At 39.1% G+C, this 26,975-nt stretch overlaps 1 protein-coding gene across 2 annotated transcripts in view; it reads left to right on the top strand.

The window, feature by feature from the left end:
• Positions 1-26,975, top strand: part of LOC120636508 (ankyrin repeat domain-containing protein SOWAHB) — a 111,031-nt gene that overhangs the window by 74,515 nt on the left and 9,541 nt on the right. The window contains exons 5-7 of one of the 2 annotated variants that reach the window (XM_039908016.1): positions 7,865-7,876; positions 13,283-13,288; positions 26,247-26,336. In XM_039908016.1, the coding sequence (XP_039763950.1) occupies positions 7,865-7,876; positions 13,283-13,288; positions 26,247-26,336 (108 nt within the window). Of the gene's footprint in view, positions 1-7,864; positions 7,877-8,030; positions 8,034-13,282; positions 13,289-26,246; positions 26,337-26,975 lie in introns of both variants that reach the window. The other variant, XM_039908017.1, reaches the window with a different exon arrangement.

The raw sequence follows: 26,975 nt of genomic DNA on the forward strand, positions 1-26,975 counted from the left end.
TAAATTATGAAATCATTGTTTTCATAATTTTGACTAGACTGCATACATACTTTACAGGTTTTAATTGTCTTATAATAATTATTTTATTCTTTATGCATCTACATGAGGTGAGGTCTACACCTGTCACAAGTACTTATGAAGCGTTCATGTTTACATTATTGGGAGGTGACGGTAAATGTTGATTTTTACGTTTTTTTGTTATCACTATCTCACATTCAATTAATATTCAGGTATGAAGTTAAAGCAATTCACATCCAAGCTTTTTAACGTTAACATTATAATAGAATTTTCTCTGAGCTTACGTTTTATATATTTTTTTATTTTTATAGAAATTATTCGCCATAATATCCGCTCTATATAGCTCATATCTATGTTTCCACCAGTGTCGTGTACTAGGCGCTATGGACGTGTCGTAGTTCGGCATGACATATGGAGCTCTTTGAAGAGAGTCGCGTGTTGTCATTTCTCAAAATGTGGACAAAACGATGAGGAATGCAACCACTGATATAGATTTAAAGTAAGATTCTCCACAGAAATTGAGCCATTTTTGCAAACTTAAATTGAACCACTCATAAAATAAGTACGATTTTTTTAAACGTACGAGATAAATTCATATTATTTTTCGAGTATTTTTAACTCACATTGGGTACAATATGCCTTCGGTATAAGACCAACATCATTGGCAGCAGCCTATTATTATAGTTCTATACTATACCACTATACCAGTAGGTACTATACCACTTTAATATATAAATTCAAATTTCTTTGTTCATGTAGGCTTATCACAGGTACTTATGAAGCTTTCATACATTATATATTTACATAATTGTAAGAAGATGGTGATAACTTCGTTCGCCAACCTAAAATGTTTGGCGGGACGCCTTTGTTGCTTGGATGGTAACCAGCCACTGCTGAGTCCACCAACCAGAATGTAAATGTATTCCCAAAATTATATCCACCAATAAGAACCTTTTATTTTCATAGTTACCACAGAACAAAGCTCAACTTCGCATAGATACTTGGAAACGCGTTCAACGGAGCTATTTTATTGTATTGAAGTTTTGTTGGTTGAGCCGTAACTAGCTACGGCTGAGACCTCACAGTAGTACGTGAAAATAATATCGCATGTCAGGACTTCCATTTGTATCTTCGTGTTATGTATATCTACGAATTCTCTGTATATTTTATGCGGTTATAAATTAAGTGCTTAAGGACGAAGGAGATTTATATCGGTAAACGTCGTGGCGACGTCGGCTGATCGGTCGGGCGTCGCTGCGCTTGATGGACGTTGGGCGCGCAGGCACTAAGGCGTCGACGTCGTGAACTCGAGCGAGCTTCGTGAACCCAGTCGGCTGCAGGGACCGATTAATCGCTACACGTGTTGTGAGTGCACTAACACCTTCGGAACCGGCGCAGAGTGATCCGTCGACCGTTCAAGTGACGTTCAATGTGATGGGATGTTTGGTCACTTTCACGTCAATAGAGTCGAATAAAGCTGGGCCGTTGGCTTGAGAGGAGGACTGTATGCGAACATCGACCGATTAACGAAGTGGGCATAAATTCTGAGTCCAAAGCTGTGGGTTTGTGTAATTAACAAGAATCTATTTAACTGTCTGGGTGTTAGCACATATACAACGTGTAACTGATTTACGAAATAATGTTGAAGGATGCATAAGTATACTTCGTAAAGAATCACGCTGTAAAAATATTAAAGCACATATTTCGATACGAACGAATTCGCAACTTTCTAAGGGTTTACTTATGACAACCCTATTGGAGATGATATACAGACACGCGCATAGTACCTACGCGACGAATAAAGCGACAGGAGTCACGTGATTTTAGTTTAGCATGTGATGTTAGGGCTGTACCTGATTTCCTTCACTATGGCAGTGGCTTGGTAAACAACTATTAGGTTTTCGGTTTCACGGATAAGTCTCAGAGTCAGTACATAATGCACCTCTGAAAAGCCTGTGAATTGTTAATATTATGTCGGTTTTCATTTACAGGTTGTATATTAAGAATTTATTTATTTATTTAAACATCTTTATTGCGTAATAAAGGAGAAATTACAAATATAGTTAAACAAAAAATTAAAAGCAAAAGTATGCAAAGTAAATTTATGTATATAATTAATGAAAATATTTATCCGTTACCATAGTACCCATGGGCCATGGCTAGTACATTTATAACATAATGCCCAAGCGATCCTTACTTTGGAGCTAGGTGGCGATGTGTACATATTCGTAACATATTTATTTATATAAGTAAACGGTCTGTGTTATGGTATGTCGGGTTACTTTTAGATAAAAAACTTACAGAAGAAGTTTGCTCCGCCGATAACGTCCGCGTAAAGTTAACTAAATAAAGGGGAAGCACGTAACTTACATATATCTGAGTATGGTACTTCTCGTTATTGTTCGTTATATTAAACTGTGAATTTTTTGAGCCAAACACTTTGCTCCCGTAGTAAAATCTAGCTACAGGAAAATATCTCCTCCCAGGAAATTTTCTCAAGATGAGTCCAATGAATTATGTCTTAAAATAGGTGGACAAAGAAAAAAAGGTAGTATGAAAGTCCTTCTTTAATACAACCTTCGAACCCCAATTTCATCCCTTTCTGTAAGATTCCTTTCGTTTTATATGGGCACTTATTTAAAAACCAATATCTGGTGCATTGCATTTACTTATTAACAAATGCCAATGCGAGCAAACAGACGCGCGCTCGTCGCAGGACGAGACGGGTCGTTGCAATTGAATGTAGCGTTGATAAAATAACTAAATTGAGCGACCGGCGACACGTCCGCGCGCGAGTGCTGAGGCGACGGCGCAGCTGACACCGCTGTCATCGCGCGATTTATTGGCGCCCGAAATAGCCGGCACCCGATGGCGACGCGACCGACGCACGGACCTGCCTTTATCCGCCGCGACTTACGTTACCTATGAATAACATTTATCGGACGGTATACAACCATTAATAAGGTAAACAATTAACAACATACATCTCTTTGCCTCGTTGGTCTAGAAGCTATTATATTAAACTGCAGATCATACGGTTCTGAGAAGAGCACGTTAAGGGTCGTCGGTCTTGCGGCTGATTTGTTTCCGATAGTGTCTTAGCTACCGTTTAGTTCACACACCACTTCAAGTTGAGAAAATAAAAAAAATGAAACAGTATACAAAAGGAGGTCTTCTCGCTTAGTAGCCATATCTGCCAGGTAACCTTAGACAGTCAGCCACTACGATAAGTCTGCCAGGACTATGAGAGTGGGGAGGGTATCGGCCAGGGAAACAGTAATTGTACACAGTAAATTGTATAGGTATACAAATAAGTTTTAACATAGCAGTGGAGCTACGGTATGACAAATAGCGTGAGTGCGCGGTATTAACCGCTCTGCAGGTGAAACAGCGGCTGCCCCATGCCTTAAGACCGTCGCGGCGTGTGTGACCTGCTCGCCTCGCCTCGCTTTCCTGTCGCAGTGGCTTCTGGCTTTCAGTAATAAATTAGCTTCTGAGTTTAGAAATCCTCACTTAAACCAAACTCGTGCACTCTGTTCGTGTACAGAATGCTACGGATAGAATACAGAGACGAGATTATTATTATTTACTTGCACAAGTAGTAGTTACTTTTCAATACAACAATTAAATTAATTTGTTTTGATTGCGAAAGCTTTAAAATGAACCACTGCTTTCTATTTTTTGCGGTAGAATATGTTTAATGAGTTTATAGTTGGCTACTAAGCTGCCCGACAGGGTGCTGTATAGAGGATTGCGTGGTCACTCCCTCTGCCAGCTACGCTTGTGGTAGACTCTACTTGCGCGCCGGTACTTAACTATATGTTCAATAAACATATAGCGGTAGTTCAATCTCCAAGTATATTCATCAACAAGCTCCTTGGAATCCGACCGATTTACAGCAAGACTGCAAACAATAATGTTTTATCGACGCGATTGGCGCATCGCGATTCCGGTGCATCGACTGAAGCCCGCACGCGCAGCTCTTTACGCGCAATGAGCGCTGAGTAATTATTTACTGTTTGGTGTTTATGATTGAGACTAATCGGCCGGGATTTCCTTTTCGTTTTAATCTAATATCCGCTCGCAGCAAGCACGACTATATAATTAATGTTCGCTGATGGTAAATAATTTAAAAAGCTGACAAATACATTCGCACCTACGCTAGTAAAAGAAGTATCGTTTGTGAGTTTTGTCATCTGCGGAACTATTGTTTTTAAATAAAAGTAAATATTTATTATCTGGGGGAAATCAACAGGGTTTACAAAACCATTTCAACACCCGTTCGACTTAGATTTTTAATTCACCACCAACCGACCACTCTTCTTCCACACGGCGTCGATATGGGCAGTACGTCGTCGACGACTGCCACTCCTGGCATGTTCGCGCACGGTCATGGCGTATTCGACGACCGGGCAACGCGTCTCCGAAGTGCTAAAATCTTGTTGCCTACGTTTGTTAAGCGGGCTAGATGCTTCAAAGTGTACGACGCGTGGAAGCTTCGTAAACTTGTCATCGACTATTTTCACAGTTCCTTATGCTCTAATTTGAGTAGGGTTGGTGACGAGTCGACATCGAGTCAATATGATGTGCGAGGAGCTTAAAGCACGACCGGTAAATGTGCACGTTCTTAATAAAAACGGGCCTAATGAAAGCTCGCCGGGTTAATAAAATAGGTACGTTACATTAGCAATTTCAGACCGCGCAGAATAAAAGCAAAAACGCGAACCGCCGAGGCCGCGACCCGCGCCGTGCTGTGCGGGGGAGGCGCGGGGCGGGGGCACATGCGGGTTCTGCGAGCTGCTAAATTGTAATAAACACAAATCGGTCAAGTATCACCGAACCTTCATGTGGAGGGTTCTGTGTTTGTTGTGAACTTTCAGGCACTAATTTTCTTCAAAATATACCTACTCGTTAGAAACTGAATTCGTTCACCCGTGTCACTCGTTTTACAGTAGCAAAATGAACGTGCTGCAAAAAGCTCTATTTTAAAAATTGTGACATTAAGTACGACGTAGTTTTCAATGATTTTCATTAATCAGAAGAAGGTCACGCAGTAGTCTTGGATACTAAGTACCTACCTGTGATTGCAGTGAGAAGTCGTAAAGGCCAACCGAGCTGCAGTGAGGACCCCAAAAGGCACGAAATACTTGTTTCGAAATTTTAACGCACGAGAAATATCACGAGTTCACGTCGACATACCTCGTAGAGAAGCAGCACATATATATATATATATATATATACGAGCTGTTGCCCGCGACTTCGTCTGCGTCTGATTTTGTTTTTATCGTATTCAGTATGGCTAAGCCTTAAATGAGTACACGTGACTGTCAATTAATTATAGACAAATAATTTGCAATAAAATAAAATTGCGACTATAATGAAATACCTAAGCTATCCTATCTCTTAAGTTGGAACAGACTGCTCACGGTGTGCAAATTTAATTTAAAATCGGTTAAGTAGTTTAGGAGTCCATCGCGGACAAACATCGTGACAGGAGATTTATATATATTAAGATATATATATATATATATATACTAGCTGACCCCAGCGCCATCTGTCGGGCTGATTTGTGAATCTAAACCATCCAGGATGCCACCCAAACGCAAAAGGTATACATTGTACACCTTAGGACCCCGCTTACTATCTACGTTAACTTACGATAGATCCTTTGAGCTATATGTACCTTGCCCAGCTTTAAAACCCAAGCTTTTAAGCTTCGTCAATAACGCTGGAACGTATGAGCTTCTTTACTCCTTGTTTGATCACGTAGTATAGCTGTTCCCAGCACTCAGTTATTCAAAGCTTTCTTATCAGGATTGTGAGTGAAACAAGCTCATATATATCGGAGCCACGGCTACTGTCCAGGCACTGTTCAAGACAAAAATATGCCACAGTTTCCCGAATGACGCCCAATGCAGATCCGAGTGGATTTCGGCGGTTCAACGCTTTCACGAAACCCAATCTGTTTTTCTGCACCGGCTCTCATAACCCAAAAGTTGGATTTTTGTTGGTTTTACTATCCTACGATGTCACTTAAATGTATTTAAAGAGAACCGAGTTAGAGCAATAATTTCACGTAGTAGATATTATCAACTGCGACGGCTCTAGGGAAGCCTAAAGGTTCTAGGGGATCGTTAATGAACAGCTTGGACTTGGATTGGAAAATAACCCGGTCCTGTACGCGGAATTGCGGAACTCTAACAGATATAATAGAGGTCAAGCGATCGCCATGGGCGTACCAGGCGTCGACTTAATGCCCCCGTAATGGCCGCTCGCTGGTTGTGCATCTCATATGAACGCTAATATGTGTAAGTGGAGCTTCCTGCGCGGTAATGCCCCTCTGCCGGCACGTCGCGTCTCGTAATGACTGCTATCGCTGCCCAGTAACGCCTCCGCGATCTGGTATGGACGCCCGATAAACTGTGTGTTACTGCCTTTATTATATTCTATCATCGTCCGCGTGCAATTTGCAGACTTCCCATGTGATTAAGAAACGTTCCCGCGGTAAAGGGTAGGCTGTGCCCGGAATGCAACCTACTGGCAAACTGTTCAGTGGTTCATGTATTACCAAATGAGGTTAAAAGAACTTAAACTGTTAATAATAATCTATGAAATCTATATATCGGTTCTTATTGCGAAAAAATATATAGGGGTTGACCAAATTTCTGTTTAAACGGATACACCTATGTTTTTCTTAATTTTGGGATACGATGAGCAGTGATAGCTTTTCTAAGTTATATGTGTTTTAATATAAACAATAAATAAATAAATACACTACGACAATCACAAATCAGCCCGAAAGATGGCGCTGTAGTCGGTATATAGGTTATTTACCTATACTGCAACTAAACGGCTGATTTATTCAGGTACGAGTCTGATTTGATAAACTCTTTCAGTGTTGGATAGCTGATCTATCGAGGAAGGCTATAGAGTATATACCATCACGCTAAGACTAAAAGGAGCATAGGATCAATGAAGAATGTTTTAAAATCGGCCACTTAGCTTACGCCACGTGCGCTGCGTAAACGGTTAAAGTTTCGATAAAATCACGCATGAAAAAGTTTTTCCCTTTATCAGTTCTAAAAAAAGCTTGGGACAGGCGGCAGCATGTCTATCTTTTAAGGTAAACTTTTGCGCGGACGACGTCGCGAGGGACCTCTAGTTTACATAAATACTTAGAATAAACATATAAACACCCAGGCACTGAAAAATATTCATGCTCATCACACAAACATTTTCCAGCAGTGGGAATCGAACCCACGGCCTTGAACCCTCAGTCGCTGCAAACTGCGACAATCGGCCGTCAAAGTGTTTTAAGCAATTAAAATATCACATACTTGAACGGTGGAGGAAACCTGCATTCCTAAAAGTTAATGTTCTCGAACTTGTGTGAAGTCCTCCAAACCGCACTAGGTCAGCAAGGTGGACAACGGCCTTAAACCCTTCTCATTCTGGCAGGAGACCCGTGCCCTTTAGTGGGTTGATATGATGATGATGATGACTAATTTATACTCATTTTTCCTCCAAGTAAAGGTAAAAAAATTATATGGATAAATAGAATAACTTGATTGCAACAAAACAATACAGAGTGTTTGAGTGCAAAGACGGCATTATCACTTAAAGTGATCGTAACATACATTTAAAGAAATGTATAACAACAAATTTGTGATGAACTCGACGACTTCTAGAATGCAATTTTATTTATTGCTATTTGCAAGAACGTGAAACCTACGTAAAACTCTTAAAGAGCTAGCTATCTAGAAGAGAATATGTCGGTATTACTTTTGACTTAGGTAGGCATCTAGTTCCGCTGTCCGCTGAGCTAACAGACGCTTCTTTGTTACAGGACCCTTTCACGGTGAGTGCCTGAACGGAAGCTGGCGGCGTGCGGGCATGTGCTGGGATGTGCCCGGGACTGTAGGTACTTCGCCGCAGCACCTCCTGTCGCAATACTGATGTTCTCTTTCTTTCCATGTGCCGCCTTCGCCTCGCCGTTCGCTCGCGCTCTGCAGGGTGTAAGTATATAATTTCTGATATCTGTCTCTGCTCTTTAAATATTATAAAGGTAAAAGATTAATTATTAAGTACAGGCGGTGATGTTGATGCTAATTTTTATTTCAATATTCCGTGAAATAGTAAGATCTGAAGATGTGTTAACAGTAGCTGTTTAGACTTGTACAGTGTGAATGAGAGTTGTACGCGGAAAAACGTAAGGGCGTGGTAAGTGCGACGTTAGGTCCTTCGTTAGTTTATCATCTTCTACTTCATTGAAGTCCGGTGTGAATGGTAAACTATGTATGCCTAATCATACCTAATAGCTCGCATTTCCACTTCAGCTTTGCGAGTCGCAAAGCTGAAGTGGAAATGGGTAGGGCACATAGCTCTGGGAATCGATGGACGTTATAACGCAGCGTAGGTCGCCTCCCAACGAGGTGGACAGACGACATCAAACGATCGGCAGGGAGCCGCTGGAAAGCGGTCCAAGAACGTGGATTTTAGCGTGACTATGATGATGATGACGATAAAATACATAGAAATCTTCTTTTATTTGGCTTTACTTACTAAGGGTTTACCTTGTTTGTCGTTAGTAAAAACGGGTATAACTGTAGTAAGTTAAATAAGTATGTATCTAGGTGTGTAGGCCGCCCGCCCGCCCGGCCGCGATCTTGCCGGCCCCGCGCCGTCCCGGGTCGCATCCGGCAGCGCGTCGCATTGATTGCGTTTGCATGTTCGTCAATTAGGAGCGGCCATACGTCTCGCTAATTAGCATCGTCTCCGCGAGGCCGGGAGCTCGCGGCGCCGCGGGCAGTGGTCGCACTAAACTTATCTAGTACAAAAAAAAAGCGTCTGCGATTGAAGTAAAACTTTGCTGGCGTATAAGTCAAGAAGCGTGGAGTATATGACATATACTTAGGACCAATACAAATTATTATTTTTAAATAGCGGAAACTACACAGACGTCTGACGTAAGCGTTACTTCCGTCAGAAAAAAATCTGAGTTACTCCCTGAGTCGCGCCTACAGAAGTTTTACTTAAAAAAAAAGTAACATCTAAGGTAAATGTTATACCTACTTACCAAATAATGAGTACTATATTTATTTTTGTATAAAACAAGCTTACACACCTACTTTGTGCTACAACTAGATTCTATTCGTGAAAAAATATGCAACTAGTATGTTTGACTTTGTTAGCAAATGTTGGTGTATCCCGATACAATGAATATATCTGCGTAACCTTTTCGAGTGTACAGTCGTGATGTTATGTTGTGTGATTGCATAAACAGTGCCTAAATCTATCTTGGTCTTTGTTTGTGCTAGTCGCGCAATTTTTCATAATCTCGTCCGATAAAAGTCAACCAAAATTTCTTATTATTATCTAAATTCAAAGCTCAGAAAAAACGTTTGTTTTTCAATCACTTCTACACGGTTAAACTGATTTTGGTGCATTTTTCGACCCAGAACAAGAGTACGTGCGGAAACCGCGTGTAATACCTTTCACTTGTGACCGTTCTCTACATTATTGGATATCACTGACAAAGACCTTAGAGCAAGGTTGCCCTTATATCGGTCTCCATTAAATGTATTAAAGAAAGTTTCCTCAACACCATTTTAGCAGCGAAACCGCGTGGAATCGTAGGGATCTGCACCCTTAATTTGTTGGTATCATAATATGGACACGTACGAAATGCTTTTGCTTTCTCCGCAAAGATTTGTATAATGAGCCCTACGGACTGTAGTTTACCGCGTCAGCTATAAATAGAGTACCTATATTCAAATAAATAGTGAATATGCATCATCTAGGCAAGCCCGCTCGATGTTAGTCTCAATCATACCGCAAGTGTGTTTGTAAATCAGCTATATTCAATTGTTACTAAAAAAAGCTATTAACTACTGGCAGGGTTTCCGGGGGTTCGAATACACCGTCGTCTCTTCGCCTAGGTATGTGGTTTGACAGCAAATTGATATGCGTGTCCGAGTGGATTTCGGATGCGATTAAAAGGAGACGAGCTAAGCCGGGCTTATGTCGCGTGATTAGTGGCTGGCGAGCGGCGACACGCGCAGAGCTTATGTGAAAATGCAGAGTAACAACACTTGCACTCATGAGTAAAGTCCTCGCAGCAGTTCTCTGGTCCGCTCACTCTCTACGGTCGATCCACGCCAAGCGTGTGGGATACTCTGTCGGATCGGATCTCGCTCGTTGCAGGTCTTTCATTTCCCGGTAGCTGGTCTAGTACTTAGACCCCACCTCGGCATCACCGGAACGACTAGTCAGTATATGGTCGGCGTGTACGCTTTGGCCTCACGGGGGTTCACAGGCGAGGTGCCTACGCGCCGACACAAAACGACCTAAAAACCAAACGGTCCCAAGTTCCTGCGGCGGCTTCGTTAACGCCGCTTCGTCCGGTGCCGAACACAACATTGCTCTTTAAGAAACCCCAAAATAAAATGACCGACGAGTAACGATTTACAGTTTATTTAACTTTATTGCCACTCGAACTTGTCTGCTGCGTCGGTGAGGTCAGCGTACGTGATAATTTCAACCAGTGGTACGGAGGGGCGGATCTGATATCTGGTTGCCTGAGACCTAAGAAACATTACTGCATTGAAAAATATCGAAAGATCAAGTAAATTGGTGTCAATCAGCGTCGTTACGTCATAACATGCATCTGAGAGTGACAATATATTGGGGGGTTATTCACAAATTGTCGTTTACCTAGGTTTCTGAGGAGGCAATTTACTTATCAGATCATCAAAATGAAAAGACCTCAGCAAATCATCAATCAAGGACATAAAAAGTTAATTTGTATGTACCTACTTATTAGTTGATCACCAAGTTCTGCACGCCGTTCTAGGAACGGATCTGCCTGGCTTTAAGGGGAATTCCCTAGTGGGTACAATCAGGAGCAGATGCCCCTGGCGGTACCCATTCGGGAATTTTTACGTATGCACTGTATCTACAATGAACGACGCAATTGAGCGCCACAGAGGCCACTTCTTCAATTAGTGCTGCGATTGTCAAAGTGAAGAGATTTATACCGAATTATAAAGCTTCGGTTTGCGCCGCAGTAATCCCACTTCTGAATTTATTAGCTCAGAGCACAATAAATTAGTGAGTTCACCCGCCGCGCCGCCTGACCCGGAAACGCCCGAGGACTTAGATGTTCGTTTTAGGGTTCTTTCGATTACTAAGTTAAATGACAAAACATCAAAATCGCCGCGTGCATTTCTTTAAACTATGCATCCAAAGAGAACTAAGCGGCAGTTACATTGTCCTGATACAATTTAAATTGAGTCGTAATAAATTCGATCGCAATATCTTCCCTGATGCTTATAATATAGATAGTTTAAAGAAACAGAAACGGGCCATATTCATAGACTATAATTAACGCACACTGCGTTCCGCTGAAGTTCGTGTTGTTTTTTTTTCTTTAGAATAGTATTTTCTGCCGTGCTAATGAAAAAAGTAATTTGTAAAAGCATTTTGCAAAAAGGTAAAGAGCTGCTTTTGCAAGTATTGCTCCTTTTGAAAAGTTTTGCAAATTGTCAAAAAATCCCCTTTTTACACGCTTTATATTCTGTTCACCTGTATGTTAGTTTGTTTGTATGTAACCTTTGGACTAAATTTTGCCCTACGGTCAACGGTCTGATTTCGTTCAAACTTTGTAGATATTCAGATGACCGGTGACAATAACACTAATTTGATAAGATTTAATTCAATTTTTCAATTAGCAAAATAGGATTTTTGTTTATTTATATCATTTTCATCTTTTGTTGTTTGTCATCAAGATAAGCCAGGAATAATGGTGATTTTATTTTCCAAAAATTTCTTTAGCTGATTTATATAATATTAAAAAATTTGATTGTGAATGGGTTACCGTTTAATTTGGCTCGAATAAAAATAATAAACTACACTAAAACGTAGAAATTAGTCTTATTTTTATACGAAGCGTGTTTTTTAGTTTTTTTTAACTATTTAATTTTCATACACAACAATAATAAGACCTACAATGCTTGCAAAGAGCGTGGCGTGTGAAACACGCCAGTAAATGAATGATCGTTAGCACGGAACCCTCAAAGCTAATGATACGAATTACGCTTAATAAATATCTAAGGACTTTGTTGTATTAAGGGAACAGGTTTTTGGGGAAACTTGTAGCGTTTTATTCTTGACGCGCGTGCTAAAAAAATATAGATAATGGAAGGGCAAGGTATTCAAATATTCACTTCAATACCCACAATGTTCAGGATGGCACTTAGATCTTTCATTAATTAACAGTATTATTGAAGCTAAATACCTAGTTTCTTATATTAAAGTATTCATTTTATAAAAGACATCATTAAAGCCCACCAACCTGCTTTAGAGCAGTGTTGTGGGTCTGTACTCTATAAACCTGACTTCCCAAGGAGTGAAATAAAACAACTAGACTGACTCTAATACTGTATATTAGGCTTCTCTATAATTCATATTACTTATTACCTTCAAATGACTCTACTACCAGTTCGGAATGCTGTCTTCGGCAGAAAAGACCACTGGCAAGAAACTCTACCGTTGCTCTTTTATTCAATCAATTAAAACAAGACTTATAAACACAATTACAACATTATCATATGTTATAACGCTAGGCCCTTTGATACAAGACATATAAGACAGGTCAAACATAACTACTATTATCACTTATAACATCAGGACTTTTGAAACAAATTGTTTGTATAGAGCAACGTATGCTACATAAGCTATCTGTATGAAATAATGCTAGGGCTCCATATATGATACCTGAATAACCCAAAGGATATAAGAGATATACTTATCTGATGCTACATCAGGTACAACCATAGTACCAACAACTTTTAACAACTTATCTCAACTCCATCACCAGTATATACGACTCTTGTTTTGCCACAACAATATTTCGTTAAGTATGTCGTTTCCATTATAAATCATCTATTCCCAATTTGTAACGTTCTATCCACAATACTTTACTTAATCTTCTATTCTCAATTCATTAATTTAAATCCGTCCTCACTTTTCTTTTGCCGCCAATCTAACTTGTCAAACTCGCGTCTCCCGCCATAGATCCTATACTTTTATTTGACAGTCTACTAAAGTCCATTATTCTATTTTCAATACATTATCAATGAGTATACAAACTATGATTTGTTGATATATTTAATATAATCATCGGGTTTATCATAGATAAAGTGCTGTAATTCCCTATTTCCTAACACGGCCATTCTGACAAGTACTTCGTTCTCGAAGTACATAGGGTTATTCTTTTGTAGGTATATGTTTTGTATCATAAGTCTTTAGGTTCAAAGAACATCCTTATAAGTACATCATCTTATGTACACCTCTATAACATTAGTTCAAATGGTATATAAGCATAAAAAATCATCAAATCAGTTACATTCTGTATACACTTTTATCAATAAACTGTAAACAATATTTTATCAAAAGATAGGCATAATCATAACATTTTATAATTAAAGTGAAAGAGACCAAAAAAAAAATTTTCATCAAAATTCCACACCATTTAACATATTATAACAATGAAATACTTCTATTAAAGTAAAAAAAATAAATGATTAATTTTCAACAATGTAAATCAAAAATACTCATTTTCATTTATCTTGTACATTTTAACATGTATAATCATAATCCAAATATTTCCATCTCAATATAAATCTCAAACAATTCATCCATTTGCCTCCAGTCCAACTTTATCAAAATATACACATAATTGTATTTCTCCTCAATTCTGTTATTTGCATTGTTAGTCTCATTTAGTCACAGATGCAATAAGTACAGTCTAATAGTCAAACCAATATATACCAAAACACCAACACCCACTGGTGATATCAACAACATCATCACTCTCAAGTGATATCAATAACATCATCACCCACTGGTGGATATCAACAACATCATCACTCTCAAGTGATATCAATAACATCATCACCCACTGGTGATATCCACATCATCATCACTCTCAAGTGATATCAATAACATCATCACCCACTGGTGATATTCATATTTTTTCCACTGTCCAAGTCAAGTAATATATAAGATAAATATAAAAACGCTAAGATGGAATTATTTCTATTAGTTTACATCTTTTTTTTTTTATCATCTCATCATAAAAGCCAAGGTATATGTTCAATTGTTATTTCTATTATTCAAAGATTATTTCAATCTATACATCAATAAAATCACCCGTTTAACAGAATCATTTATCATACAAGGACTATTAAAATTTCAAATAGAAATTGAAAATTTAAACAACTGTAGACCTAAGTATAATATAATTATTTATAATGCAACTAATATATTTTCCTTTGCAGCAGCAACATTAATTTAGTTTATATTTGTATTTATTCTTAGATAATTTTAAGAACTTCTCTAACCATCATACTGAAAGATTACTAACCTAACCCATAACATTTAAGCTGACTCCCAATTATTTTCTTCGCACAATCCAACATAGACACTAAACTATTTCATTTAGCTATTCAGTAGTAATTTTCCTTATATGTATTGTTCTGATACATAATCATATTCTATTCTATTCTACCAACAAAAATTTTTTTTTTTTTTTTTGTTTTTTTTTTTGTTTTGTTTTATGTGTATTCTTTTATATTTTCTGAATAATTTACATAATCTCTCCTATCTCGGCTTTCCTGACAAGTACTTCGATCTCGAAGTACATAGAAAAGTTCCTAAATAAAAGTTAACAGCTCGGCTAACCTGACTAGTTGCTCAATATAAACTTGAAATCTTGTATGTAATAAATAAGAATCAAAAGAAAAATCTATTACACATTCCGTTCGGCTAACCTGACCAGTTAAATTATTTTAACCTGGACAGTCTAATAAAATAAAACTTACCACAAATTCCATTTGGCTAACCTGATTAATTAAATAAAACTTGATAATTCAAATTAATCCAACTTATCACACATTCTGTTTGGCTAACTTGACTAGTTGGTTTATAACAAACAAAAGAAATATAAATCAAATCTATTTTTGACTCCAAGTAAAAAAGAGCCACTAGGCCAGTTTCAAATAATAAGTACTATCTTTGCAAAGTAGAAACAACAAAAATAAAAAATAAAAATATCACATCAATTGGTTCTCCGGACCACATATCCTTATATAGAATTTCAACAAGCATGGTGCTTTGTCTCCAGAGTGTTTCTGTTTCAGCACATAGCAGCAAAAAGTTGAGGCATCATTAAAAACATCAAACTCTTTACTATGTCCACATTTGACGGGATGGTTCTAAAAAAAGTAAATCTGCATTAGAGAAAGGCATAAATTGGACATGAATAGGATCCCACTTCTGATGCTAAAAAAATATAGATAATGGAAGGGCAAGGTATTCAAATATTCACTTCAATACCCACAATGTTCAGGATGGCACTTAGATCTTTCATTAATTAACAGTATTATTGAAGCTAAATACCTAGTTTCTTATATTAAAGTATTCATTTTATAAAAGACATCATTAAAGCCCACCAACCTGCTTTAGAGCAGTGTTGTGGGTCTGTACTCTATAAACCTGACTTCCCAAGGAGTGAAATAAAACAACTAGACTGACTCTAATACTGTATATTAGGCTTCTCTATAATTCATATTACTTATTACCTTCAAATGACTCTACTACCAGTTCGGAATGCTGTCTTCGGCAGAAAAGACCACTGGCAAGAAACTCTACCGTTGCTCTTTTATTCAATCAATTAAAACAAGACTTATAAACACAATTACAACATTATCATATGTTATAACGCTAGGCCCTTTGATACAAGACATATAAGACAGGTCAAACATAACTACTATTATCACTTATAACATCAGGACTTTTGAAACAAATTGTTTGTATAGAGCAACGTATGCTACATAAGCTATCTGTATGAAATAATGCTAGGGCTCCATATATGATACCTGAATAACCCAAAGGATATAAGAGATATACTTATCTGATGCTACATCAGGTACAACCATAGTACCAACAACTTTTAACAACTTATCTCAACTCCATCACCAGTATATACGACTCTTGTTTTGCCACAACAATATTTCGTTAAGTATGTCGTTTCCATTATAAATCATCTATTCCCAATTTGTAACGTTCTATCCACAATACTTTACTTAATCTTCTATTCTCAATTCATTAATTTAAATCCGTCCTCACTTTTCTTTTGCCGCCAATCTAACTTGTCAAACTCGCGTCTCCCGCCATAGATCCTATACTTTTATTTGACAGTCTACTAAAGTCCATTATTCTATTTTCAATACATTATCAATGAGTATACAAACTATGATTTGTTGATATATTTAATATAATCATCGGGTTTATCATAGATAAAGTGCTGTAATTCCCTATTTCCTAACACGCGCGTGTCGGAGTTATCACTAATCTCAGTTTTATCTCGTCCTGAGTTATCGCGCGATCGTCGTGACATCGGGCTGAGATCCTACTCGCCTTCTCGCTCGCCCTCGCTAGTAGGTACTCCACTAGCCGCTACTAGCAGCACTTTCTTCTTTTTCTTCTTACTCTTAGTCACGTTACGGGGGTTCGACACAATACGTCTTCTTTAATCTTGAAGATACTCTTGTAGTTTGAGACTTCGCATATAAGGTACTCGCAGTATTTGCTGCTATATATTTTTTTCTGATCGCTTATCCTTTTTATAATAACAATTAATTGACGGACCAAGTCCAATTAAAATATTACAAGTACGTTAATGTCGCTTTAGACTGCAGATAGTTTATACGTAGTATACTATTTAATATTATTGTCGTTTTATTTTCATTGTTACTGTTAATAATAGATTGACAAAGCTGATGGCCTACGTGATTTTAAGGTTTTTTTATTCCACTACAAGTTAGCCCTGCAATCTCACCTGGTGGTAAGTGATGATGCAGTCTTAGATTTTAGAGGGCTAACCTGTTAGGGAGTATAGGAGTCTTACCCCTAATCGATTTCTTCACGACATCGCACCGGAACACTGAATTGTTTAGCGGCACGTCTTTGTCGGTAGGTTTGGTAACTAGCCACGGCCAAAGCCTCCCACAAGACCAGACCAGAGAAAACTCAGAAATTATAAAGTTCCAAATTTCCCCTGCCGGTAGTCGAACCTGAGCACTCGCCTTTAAACAGAGCAACACTTAGCAACAATGCAATTAAAACTACCTACAACGTGCCGGCTTGTGCCCATCAACTTATAGATACTTCGAGCGTAGCTCTCTCCATCACCCGCGATTTGTATCCATTTGAAGAAACAGAAGTCTCTATTCATGAATGTCTTACTTTGACGGCCGATTGGCGCAGTTTGCAGAGACCCTGCTTTCTGAGTCGAAGGCCGTGGGTTCGATTCCCACAACTGGAAAATGTTTGTGTGATGAGCATGAATGTTTTTCCTGCTGCCTGGGTGTTTATATGTATATTCTAAGTATTTATGCATATTATTCATATAAATATTCATCAGTTATCTTAGTACCCATAACACAAGCTACACTTACTTTGGGGCTGAATGGCGATGTATGTATTGTTGTAGTATATTTATTTATTATATTATTTATTTATTTACTTGCGGCTAATCGAGCGTATTCTCTGTTTGTTACATGTGGTGCGACCCGGCGCGGCTTCAACAGTATGTGAGTACATTTATTACCTTTGAATATTATCTATCCATATGTATACAATACCTTTAAAAAGAGCAATTCACTTCACTCTGTTAGTAATTAAACATCGATTTGATTAAAGTGGTTTGCATCCCTAGCTTGACACTGCCAAAAGTGTTTAGGAATTCGTATGGAATTTATTTCGGCTGAAGTGGCAGTAAACATTAACGTAAACTACAATTACTAAATCGCTTAGCGGCACCTCTTTGTCAGTAGCGTGGTAACTAGCCACGGATGAAGCCAGCATATTAGCCAGTATATCCCAGCATACTATACTAGGGGAAATTTAAAAATAGAACATTTTCTAATAACCTCTGCCCAGTGGCGTGCATCTCATAGATGCAAATAAGCAGTGCATACCCTGACCTCAGGGCCTCTCAGACCATAAGGACGACCTAAAATATAAAGATTGAAAAAAAATTAAACAATTCATAGAAAACTATAAAACCGCCATCTAGTTAAAACCGGCCGCACTTCTATGTAAATCAATGGACAAGTCCCGTGTCATGGCTTAGAACTAAAATAGACAAACTGCATAATATTTCGATTATATTTTAATTTTGAGTTGTAAACAGTATCCCTAAATAAAAAGTAACGCTTGAAATATAATTTAAATCTCATAATATTAGCTGGGGTTTTCACGATTAAGTATCCATTGCCGGGTAAATCGTTTATTCGTCGCTAAATTAATGCGCCGCGCCGCCGCGGTCTCCATAGAAGCACGGCGACTGAATGCATCTCTCGTTACTTGTGTGCGTTAGCCCACAAGGAAGTTCTGGTGTGTAGTGATATAATCGCGTGCGTGCTTACACAATATTTGGCTCTTTCTATGTGTGCCAGCTTTCCAGGTTTCCAGTATAGGGATTTCGCTTGTGTGCAAATCTTAAAAGCACTGCTTACGGAAATTAGAAATCCAAATGCATGCTTTGTTTTATTATAAGCACATTTAATTTGCTTTGTTTGTTATTGTTTTAAACGGCAATAATTCTTTTTTGTAATTAAAAAATTTATCAATAAATTTCATTACATTCAAGGTCTTTAGAAATTTATAAGTACCTAATTTGTTCAAAAAGTATATTGAATTAACCAAATTAAAAGTTGCCGAATTATGTTAAATAAATAATTAACGTGTACCAGGTGCCATTGGTAACTTATGAAGTAATATTCTTTTAATTTATTGTTCAAATGACAACTTTTAATAGCATTTGTGTACTAAGAAAATATTACGGACATATTTTGACTATGATATTCTCATTATCGCTGGCGATCGCTAAGCGCCATTATTGTTTACCTTTTGCCTTCTGTCATAACAACTTAAATTGACCGAATTAGAATTAAATACTGTTTTTGTCGTTTGCTGTACGGTTATTTGTAAATATGTAGTTACAATTATTATTGTTAACATTAACCTTTGTGACAGTGTACTGTTTGTAAATGATTGTGAGGAATATTCTTAGTGTAAGAAAGTTCTTATATTCGGCGTGTGATCTGATGGTTTAGTGCGCTTGGAAAATGTAGGTAAGTTTAGAGCTAATTCTTAACTAACGTTTAATTGAGATTATTCGTAAAGGAAGGAATGCACCTACAAGGAGCGGCACGTAAAAAGAGCTCTGACTGACTTACATAAACAGGCGAATAGCAGTGATCAGTTTTTTGCTTCATTATTTATTTATAATAATACCTATGTTTGTTTATTGTTTACATTAAAAAACATTATTTTAATGTAATTGCCGCAATGGCAGACAATTTTAAAAACTCGCTGGTCGGTCGTCTCAGAGCATACTATACTGGAAATAGGAGATGATGAGAAGATCTACATAGGTATCACAAACAGCATGTTCAGTACCTATTTTTTTTTAATGCATACCCTGACCAAAAACCCTATGCACGCCACTGCCTCTGCCAGGATTCGGGAATTAGGGGTATGGATTTAATATAACTGCCATACTCATCTGTTCGGGGTAACTGATTAGCCTGTTACCATCTTTGACTGCATCATCACTTAACAGTTGTTGAGATTGCAATCAAGGGCTAACTGGTAGTGAATAAAAAATATATGAAAGTATCTATACATCGCTGTCGTAGCCTATTTATGTATTTCATATTTGACGGCCGAGTGGCGCAGTGGGCAGCGACCCTGCTTTCTGAGTCCAAGGCTGTGGGTTCGATTCCCACAACTGGAGAGTGTTTGTGTGATGAACATGAATGTTTTTCAGTGTCTGGGTGATTATATGTCTGTATATTATAAGTATTTATGTGTATTATATTCATAAAAAAATAATTATCAGCTATCTCAGTACCCATAACACAAGCTACGCTTACTTTGGGGCTAGATGGCGATGTGTGTTTTGTCGTAGTATATTTATTTATTATTTAATATTCGACTTGACTCGATATCGAAACCCGTCAGACGCGTCACTACTCGTTACCCTCGGAACAAAGAACGTTCCTAATTAGTATCGGGTCCCATTAACTAAGTGTCCCCGCATAAATAACGCTATCTCGCCATCGCATCGGTTTCGTTACGTTATAAACTGGAATGTCTCGTTATCGCGTAATCTCCTTTTAATCTGTAGGAAATCTGAATTGGCCCAAATTACCGACATTATTTGCGCAAGTCATATTAACGTTGTGTTATAAAAGTTTATTTGTATACATTTCGTGTTGAGCTATTAAAGTACTTGTTAATTATGGCTGTCTGAATTTGAACGGCATTGTGTGCCTCCCACCTCCCGGGCGGACGGATGTGACGCATGAACCCGCGGCCTGCAGCAACGGCAGCAGATCCGTGAGCTCAAACAGTCGCCGCGCTGGCATCGCGTCACACAATTTGTCACAAAGGCATACCTACCCCCACGTTTCCATTTCAATGTAAATTAGGGCGCACCCCTAACATTTAGTTCTCACTAAATTTCGGCTAAAACAAAATGACTGCTAAAGGAATCGATCGTATCTCGTGCAGAGTTGTTCAAAACTATTAACGTGCTTGCTCTTGTATGAGAACGACAACGATTAGTTCGAGTAGAAACGGAAATGAAAAATAAGTACGTAGGTACATATCAATAAAACCGTTCCTGAAATAATAGTCTGTGTCGGCCAAGATTTGTTATTTTATTGTTTTAATGGCTGTTGGCCGCGCGCTTCGTCCGCGATTATTACGGTTTTTTACAAATCCCGTGGGAACCGGTTACTTTCCAGGGATAAAAATGCCTATGCCTATGCCTATGTTACTATCCTCCACTTTATGCCAAAAATCAAGTTTATTGTTTCTGATAGAGGTCGCTTAGTTAGGGAGGTTCGTCAGCCGATTCGATTCCCACAACTGGAAAATGTTTGTGTGATGAACATTAATGTTCTTCAGTGTCTCTGTGTTTATTTGTATATTATAAGTATTTATGTATATTATTTAAGTATTTATGTTTATCTTCTTCTATTATATATATAAAAAAGAAAGTGTGTAGGTATGTTCCGTATAGGCTCCGAAATGGCTGAACCGATTTCAATGAAACTTTCAGGGAATCTCCGGATTGACCTGGCGAGTAAACCTGTAAAGTTTGGTGACGATCGGAGCACTCCTATTTTTGAACTGAGAAACTGTCAAATACAGCTTTTATTAAAAATTTAATGATGTAAGTTTATTGTTTAAATAAAATAAAGCAAAATCAAGCCCGGCGAAGCGGGCTGGGTACGCTAGTTATTCATAAAAATATTCATCAGTCATCTTACTTAGTACCCATAACACAAACTAAGCTTACTGTGGGGCTGGATGGAGATGGCGTATTGTCATAGTATATTTATTAATTTAGTTAGGGCTTAAAGAAAGGACAAAAAAAATACACTTCGGCATTTATAATAAAAATAAAGATGACACTCTCGAATCCGTCCTCTTGAGCAGCTCGGTTGCAGCCCCGATGAGAAAAATCCTTGCAGTCTGGCACTCCGGAGTGATTCCAAGATTTAATGGAAGAGCTTCAACGGAGTACGTTCGGGAAACGAGGAGAAATAGTCTCGAAGGTCAGCATTTCTTAAAAATGGTTCAACGGGTACATACCAAAAGAATACTAGGGGATTTGTCGATGTTTTGTCGATGGACCGTGGTCACGATGGAACTCTCGGGTCCCGTCCTCCGCGCAACTGGGTCGAAATATCGACATATCCCACAATATTATCGTGGTTGGTGGCCCGTTGAACTATTTTTAAGAATCTTAAATAATGTATGTCCGCGTAACATCCTTTGTATCTTTTGGCCTAAATCAAATCCCTTAGGGCTATACCCTTGAGGGTCCGTTGCGACTGGTGTCTTTCCGAAAGCAGCCCACGACGAAGCGGCTGGCAACGTGGAAGCGGCAGTAATCACATTGGATTGTGCTGATCGGTATTGATATATCCTGGTCCGTGAACACTCGGCAGTCGTCCACGTCGTAGCTGTTGAGCTGTTTAGGCGAGTTGAGGATTAGATTAGGTACATTGGCCGCTGTGCTCGGGCCACCGAACTTCACCGGCTTGGCCGCCACTGAATCAGCGATCACGCCTCTGTCTTGTCGCCGCGCCGATTGCGCCCCGCCTCCGCCCTGGCTCGACAGACGGGGCCCGCACTCGATCACTTCGGGGAACCCGCCCTACTATATTACGCCGACTCTGGTTAATTGTTTCGTATGTGTGCCGTGGGCCTTCTATATCCGAGAAACGCCAATAACTCTCCAATGAATGAAACATCGGATTCCGACGATCGGGCTATCGAGATCGCTCGTGTCGATCGAGATCTGTCTAACTTTCGGTTATTTCGGTTTGTGTTTAATGAGACGGTCGATAAATAAATTCTCCTGCGTTAAGTCGGTACCTATTTTAAAACAATTTTTTTTCGTATGTGTGCGGTGGTCTCTGTATACGCTCTCCAAGAAGATCGGCTTCCGACGATCGGGCTATCGAGATCTTCCGTGTCGGTCGAATTCGGTCGCCAAACTTTCGGTCATTATGGGCTTGTTGGCGTTTATTGATACCGTCGATGAAATGATTATGACTGCGTTACCTCATCTTGAAACATTATAACGACGTCAAAAGTAGTAAACACTACAGAGATCAATAACTCTTTGCACTGATAATCATCATCCGCAGCCTGTTAACGTTCCACACTTCCTCTCTCATAGAAGAGACAGTTCCACAGCCTAGACCCACGACACTGCTCCAATGCGGTTTGGTGGGCCTTAACGATTATTGTCACAAGTTAGTGATGACCGGGCCCTGCCGGCTTTACGTGCACTTTCCGGGCGTTGACACCGCCAATTTCATAACTCCAGACTGATACTCAAAATACTTTAACAGAAAATACACAATAGGCACCCAACATTAATTGGCACCCCCCGGTATACGAAACCAAGACCTCGTGATCCGTGGTTGAACCACTAGGCCATCTACACGTTTAGGCACTGATAATGGAAAAAATCTCAGAGAGGAAAGAAGGCTCCGAGTCACTAAGCGGGCGATGGAGTGAGGTATACTCGGAGTATCTCTACGCGATCAAATCAGAAATGTTGAGATTCGTAGAAGAACCAGAGTTACCGAAACCTTTCTACCGAGTTCGGAAAAAGGATGGACATTGGTCCCAAGGTGCTGAAATGGCAGCCGCACTGGTAAGCGCAGCGCTGGTCGGCCCCCAACGAGGTGGATAGACGACATTAAGCGCGTCTCAGGTAGCCGCTGGATCCAAGAGGCACAGAACCATGGAATTTGGAACTCCCTACAAAAGACCAAAGCGCAACAGTGAACGTCTGTATGTCTGATATGATGAATGGAAAGATCACAATACGAAGTTCATGGTATCGAAGCAGCGAACGTAGGTTAAATCTAAACGAGTCGGAGATAACGAGAACCCACGCCGGCCGGGGCCACTGCGGTTGAGGGCTCACTGCACTAATAGCGGCCAAAGTATAATCTTTAATCTGGATGCAAATCATCCTAATGCGTTCCTATTACCGCGGTGTATAATTTCGGCATTATATTGTCCGTCAACGTTTTACATACATCCGAAAAAAGATGAGCGGCGATCGAGCAATTTGTTACCGCCTGTGATACACTCTACGGCCTAGATATACAGCTCGAGCGCACTCAAGAAAAATAAGTACCGCGAACGTTACTTGATGCATGAGAATTTTTCTATTTTGGTACCGGCTTGCAATTTATTTTGCTATATTATAGACCAATTAAGTATCAAGAATGCTACATGATAAAACGTGGGAAATGTATTTCATTTTTCTATTTCGGTACCAACGCTTGCAATAGTATTGTTAAAATACTTTTTTGCAAAAATATTGGATAGTGCTTCAACGTGCGTTCTGTGTAGATTTTAAAGAATTAATTGTAAATCTATTATCTCTTTTAAGTGATACGTATGTTCTTTTTGAGTAATAAATATCTTTAACCGATAACGACCCAGATGATACCATTTATCCATAATTATGATAGCATTTAAATATAATTTATTAAATTATATTATAATTTTTAAGAACCTAGAAGTTATTTGCAGGAAAAAGCGGAACTTTAGCAAGTGCGCATCTTGACTTTCGTGTGCCGACGGTCGGGCACTGAAGCGTCCGTGATATCGTCCTCGGAGGTCAGGCTCCGGATACTTATCATTATAATTCGGTGTTGTTTGGACGTTTCGTGGTAGAAACATTTTAATGCTTCCGTGCGAATTTTTAATGACTGATCGTGGGCTTTTTCGTTTGATTATTAGACTCTCGGCCGTGGAGAGTGTCGTATTGCTGTTGCGTGACGGGGTACGGCCCTGTGGCGCCTTCACACCCGGCGATATCACAGCGAATTAAATGTTTAAATTTGGAACCGTTCAATTGATTTTAGTTTATTTTTATTTAAGCTCCCCAACCCGCAATGGAGCAGTGTGGTGGGTCTAGACTGCGGATGATGATGAGTTGATTTTGCTAGTTTATTACTATAACATCTACTTATAACATTGACCATATCTGCGTTACCTAGGAATACTAGGTATTTATAAAACGTTGGTCGCCGCTTGGTTCTAATGTTTCCAATAAATCATTTCGATCACATTTGTTGCTGTCTATGATGGAATTCCTAAACTCCGTTAAACTTCGATGTGACCTATCGACGTTTTAATGGAATTCCTGAACTCTATCGAAGACTTGATCGATTACCCCTTGTGAGCTACGAATTAGAAGTGGTGGAAATCAGTTATAATCTGTGTCATCATAAGTTTGTTCCTAATGCGGATAGTCTAGCTGATTACTTTTATTTATTTGATTAGACTAGCTGATTGTCGCAATGCGAGTTTTAACAGCGTCAACAGAGATGGGGCGAGCGTGGAAATCACTCCAGGAGTTGAGACCATACATGCTCAAAAGCACTAACTAACCTCATTTTTTTACACAACTCAGTCTTTTCCATTTGTTATCTTCTTGCTTTATGGCTACTCTGGTCAAAACCCTGTTTTCGACCCCAGAGCTTGACAACATTAGGAGAACCACAACCTAAAGGTGCTTTGAGCTAGATTCGGACATCGACTAATAGTTACGTCGGGTAATTTTAGTTAGTTCGACTAGACATTACGTCCTCGTGTTCACGCCCGTACAATAAATCGGAAATCTCACGATCATGCAGAGATTGTGTGGGAGTGTGATGTCCTATCAAAGAAGCATTATTCGTTATTTGATCGTCCAGGGCGTAAAGGACATTCGTCTGGTGGGAGGCTTTGGCCGTGGCTAGTTACCACCTTTGCGACAAAGACGTGCCGCTAAGCGATTTAGTGTTCCGGTGCGATGTCGCATAGAAACCGATTAGGGGTATACTACCCTAGCCCGCTACCATCTTAGACTGCATCATCACTTACCACCAGGTGAGATTGCAGTCAAAGGCTAGAAGAGGAAGAAGAACAAACACATTATTGCACGTATAACATACAGGAAAAGAAACAGTAAGGAGTGTACAGTACACAATGTAGACATGCAAAGGCGGCCTTATTGCTGCAACCAACCTCTTACAGGCAGCTAGCTTGTAAAGAATTAATAAAAAATAAATAAAATATTTTTGGGGCTATCTCCTACATTTCTAAATTCCTATATCTCCTAAATTCTCCGCTCCTTGATGCGGTAGTGGGAACGGGAGTGTAAGAAGACGGGTGGAGTGACGGGCTAAGCCTCGTGCGTGCAGATTCATTTCAATGTCAAAGTCAAAAATATATTTATTCAAGTAGGCCCGTACTTTTGATGCGTACATGAGAATTACACGGTAGTGAGATGATAGCGATAACTATATTCGTAAACTTAAAACTAAAGCTACGAAAGTTCCAAAAGCTTCCTGGTCTACGAAGGAGCCAACAACAAACTTAGCCGGGTTTTTTTTTTGGTTGTCACCATCTCACATAGTCATTTAAAATTATTAGAAGAGCAACCTGGTTAGAGCAATAACTCACATCAAAGCTATTTTATCGATTACGTAGTCCTATATACTATAATAGGACTTTTCTATAAGCTTACGTTTAATACAAACTTTAACGTATTAATTGTACATTTTCAGACGGCGATGCATTGGGCGTGCAAGCGTGGCGACGAGAACCTAGTCAAGCTGCTGGCGGGCATCCATCGTCACATTGTCAACGAGCGATCGGTGTGTAGCTTTAATTGTACCCATAATCGTCATCGTCACCATCGTCATAATCATTTCAAAAGATTTCCGGCTCCGAATGTGAAGGGCTTAGCCGTAGTCCACAACGCTGGCCAAGCGCGAATTGGTAGACTTCACACGCCTTTGAGAAAATTATGCAGAACTCTCAGGCGTGCAGGTCTCCTTACGATGTTTTCCTTCACCGTCGAATAATAAAATTAAAAAATTAAAAATCGTTTATATCATTTCTTACATTGTAAATGATACATGTTGTTGAGACCTCCTACTATAGCATCAAAATATCTGTGTCAGGAGGTCTCACTCTTTCATAGCAAAGACAAGATAAAATAAAAATAAAACGATTGAGTAGTGTGTCTTGTTGTGTATGGTGTGTTTATTTTTGGGTGTGCGCGCGTGTGTTTGTGTGTGAGTACGTGTGTACATGTTATTAAGTGCGTCTATATCCATTACATTTTTAATAGAAATAAACTGTAGAAGCGCCTCAGTTTATTCATAGGTTAGTGTCTTCAGACAGGCTGTCAACGTGTTGTTACATTCAAAAGACGTTTTTTGGTATATATAGCAATTTTTTTATTTATTTTATTGTTAACAGTGGTGGCCTAGCGTGATGTTTTGTCGACG

Source organism: Pararge aegeria, chromosome Z, assembly GCF_905163445.1.
Source record: "Pararge aegeria chromosome Z, ilParAegt1.1, whole genome shotgun sequence".
NCBI lineage: Eukaryota > Metazoa > Arthropoda > Insecta > Lepidoptera > Nymphalidae > Pararge > Pararge aegeria.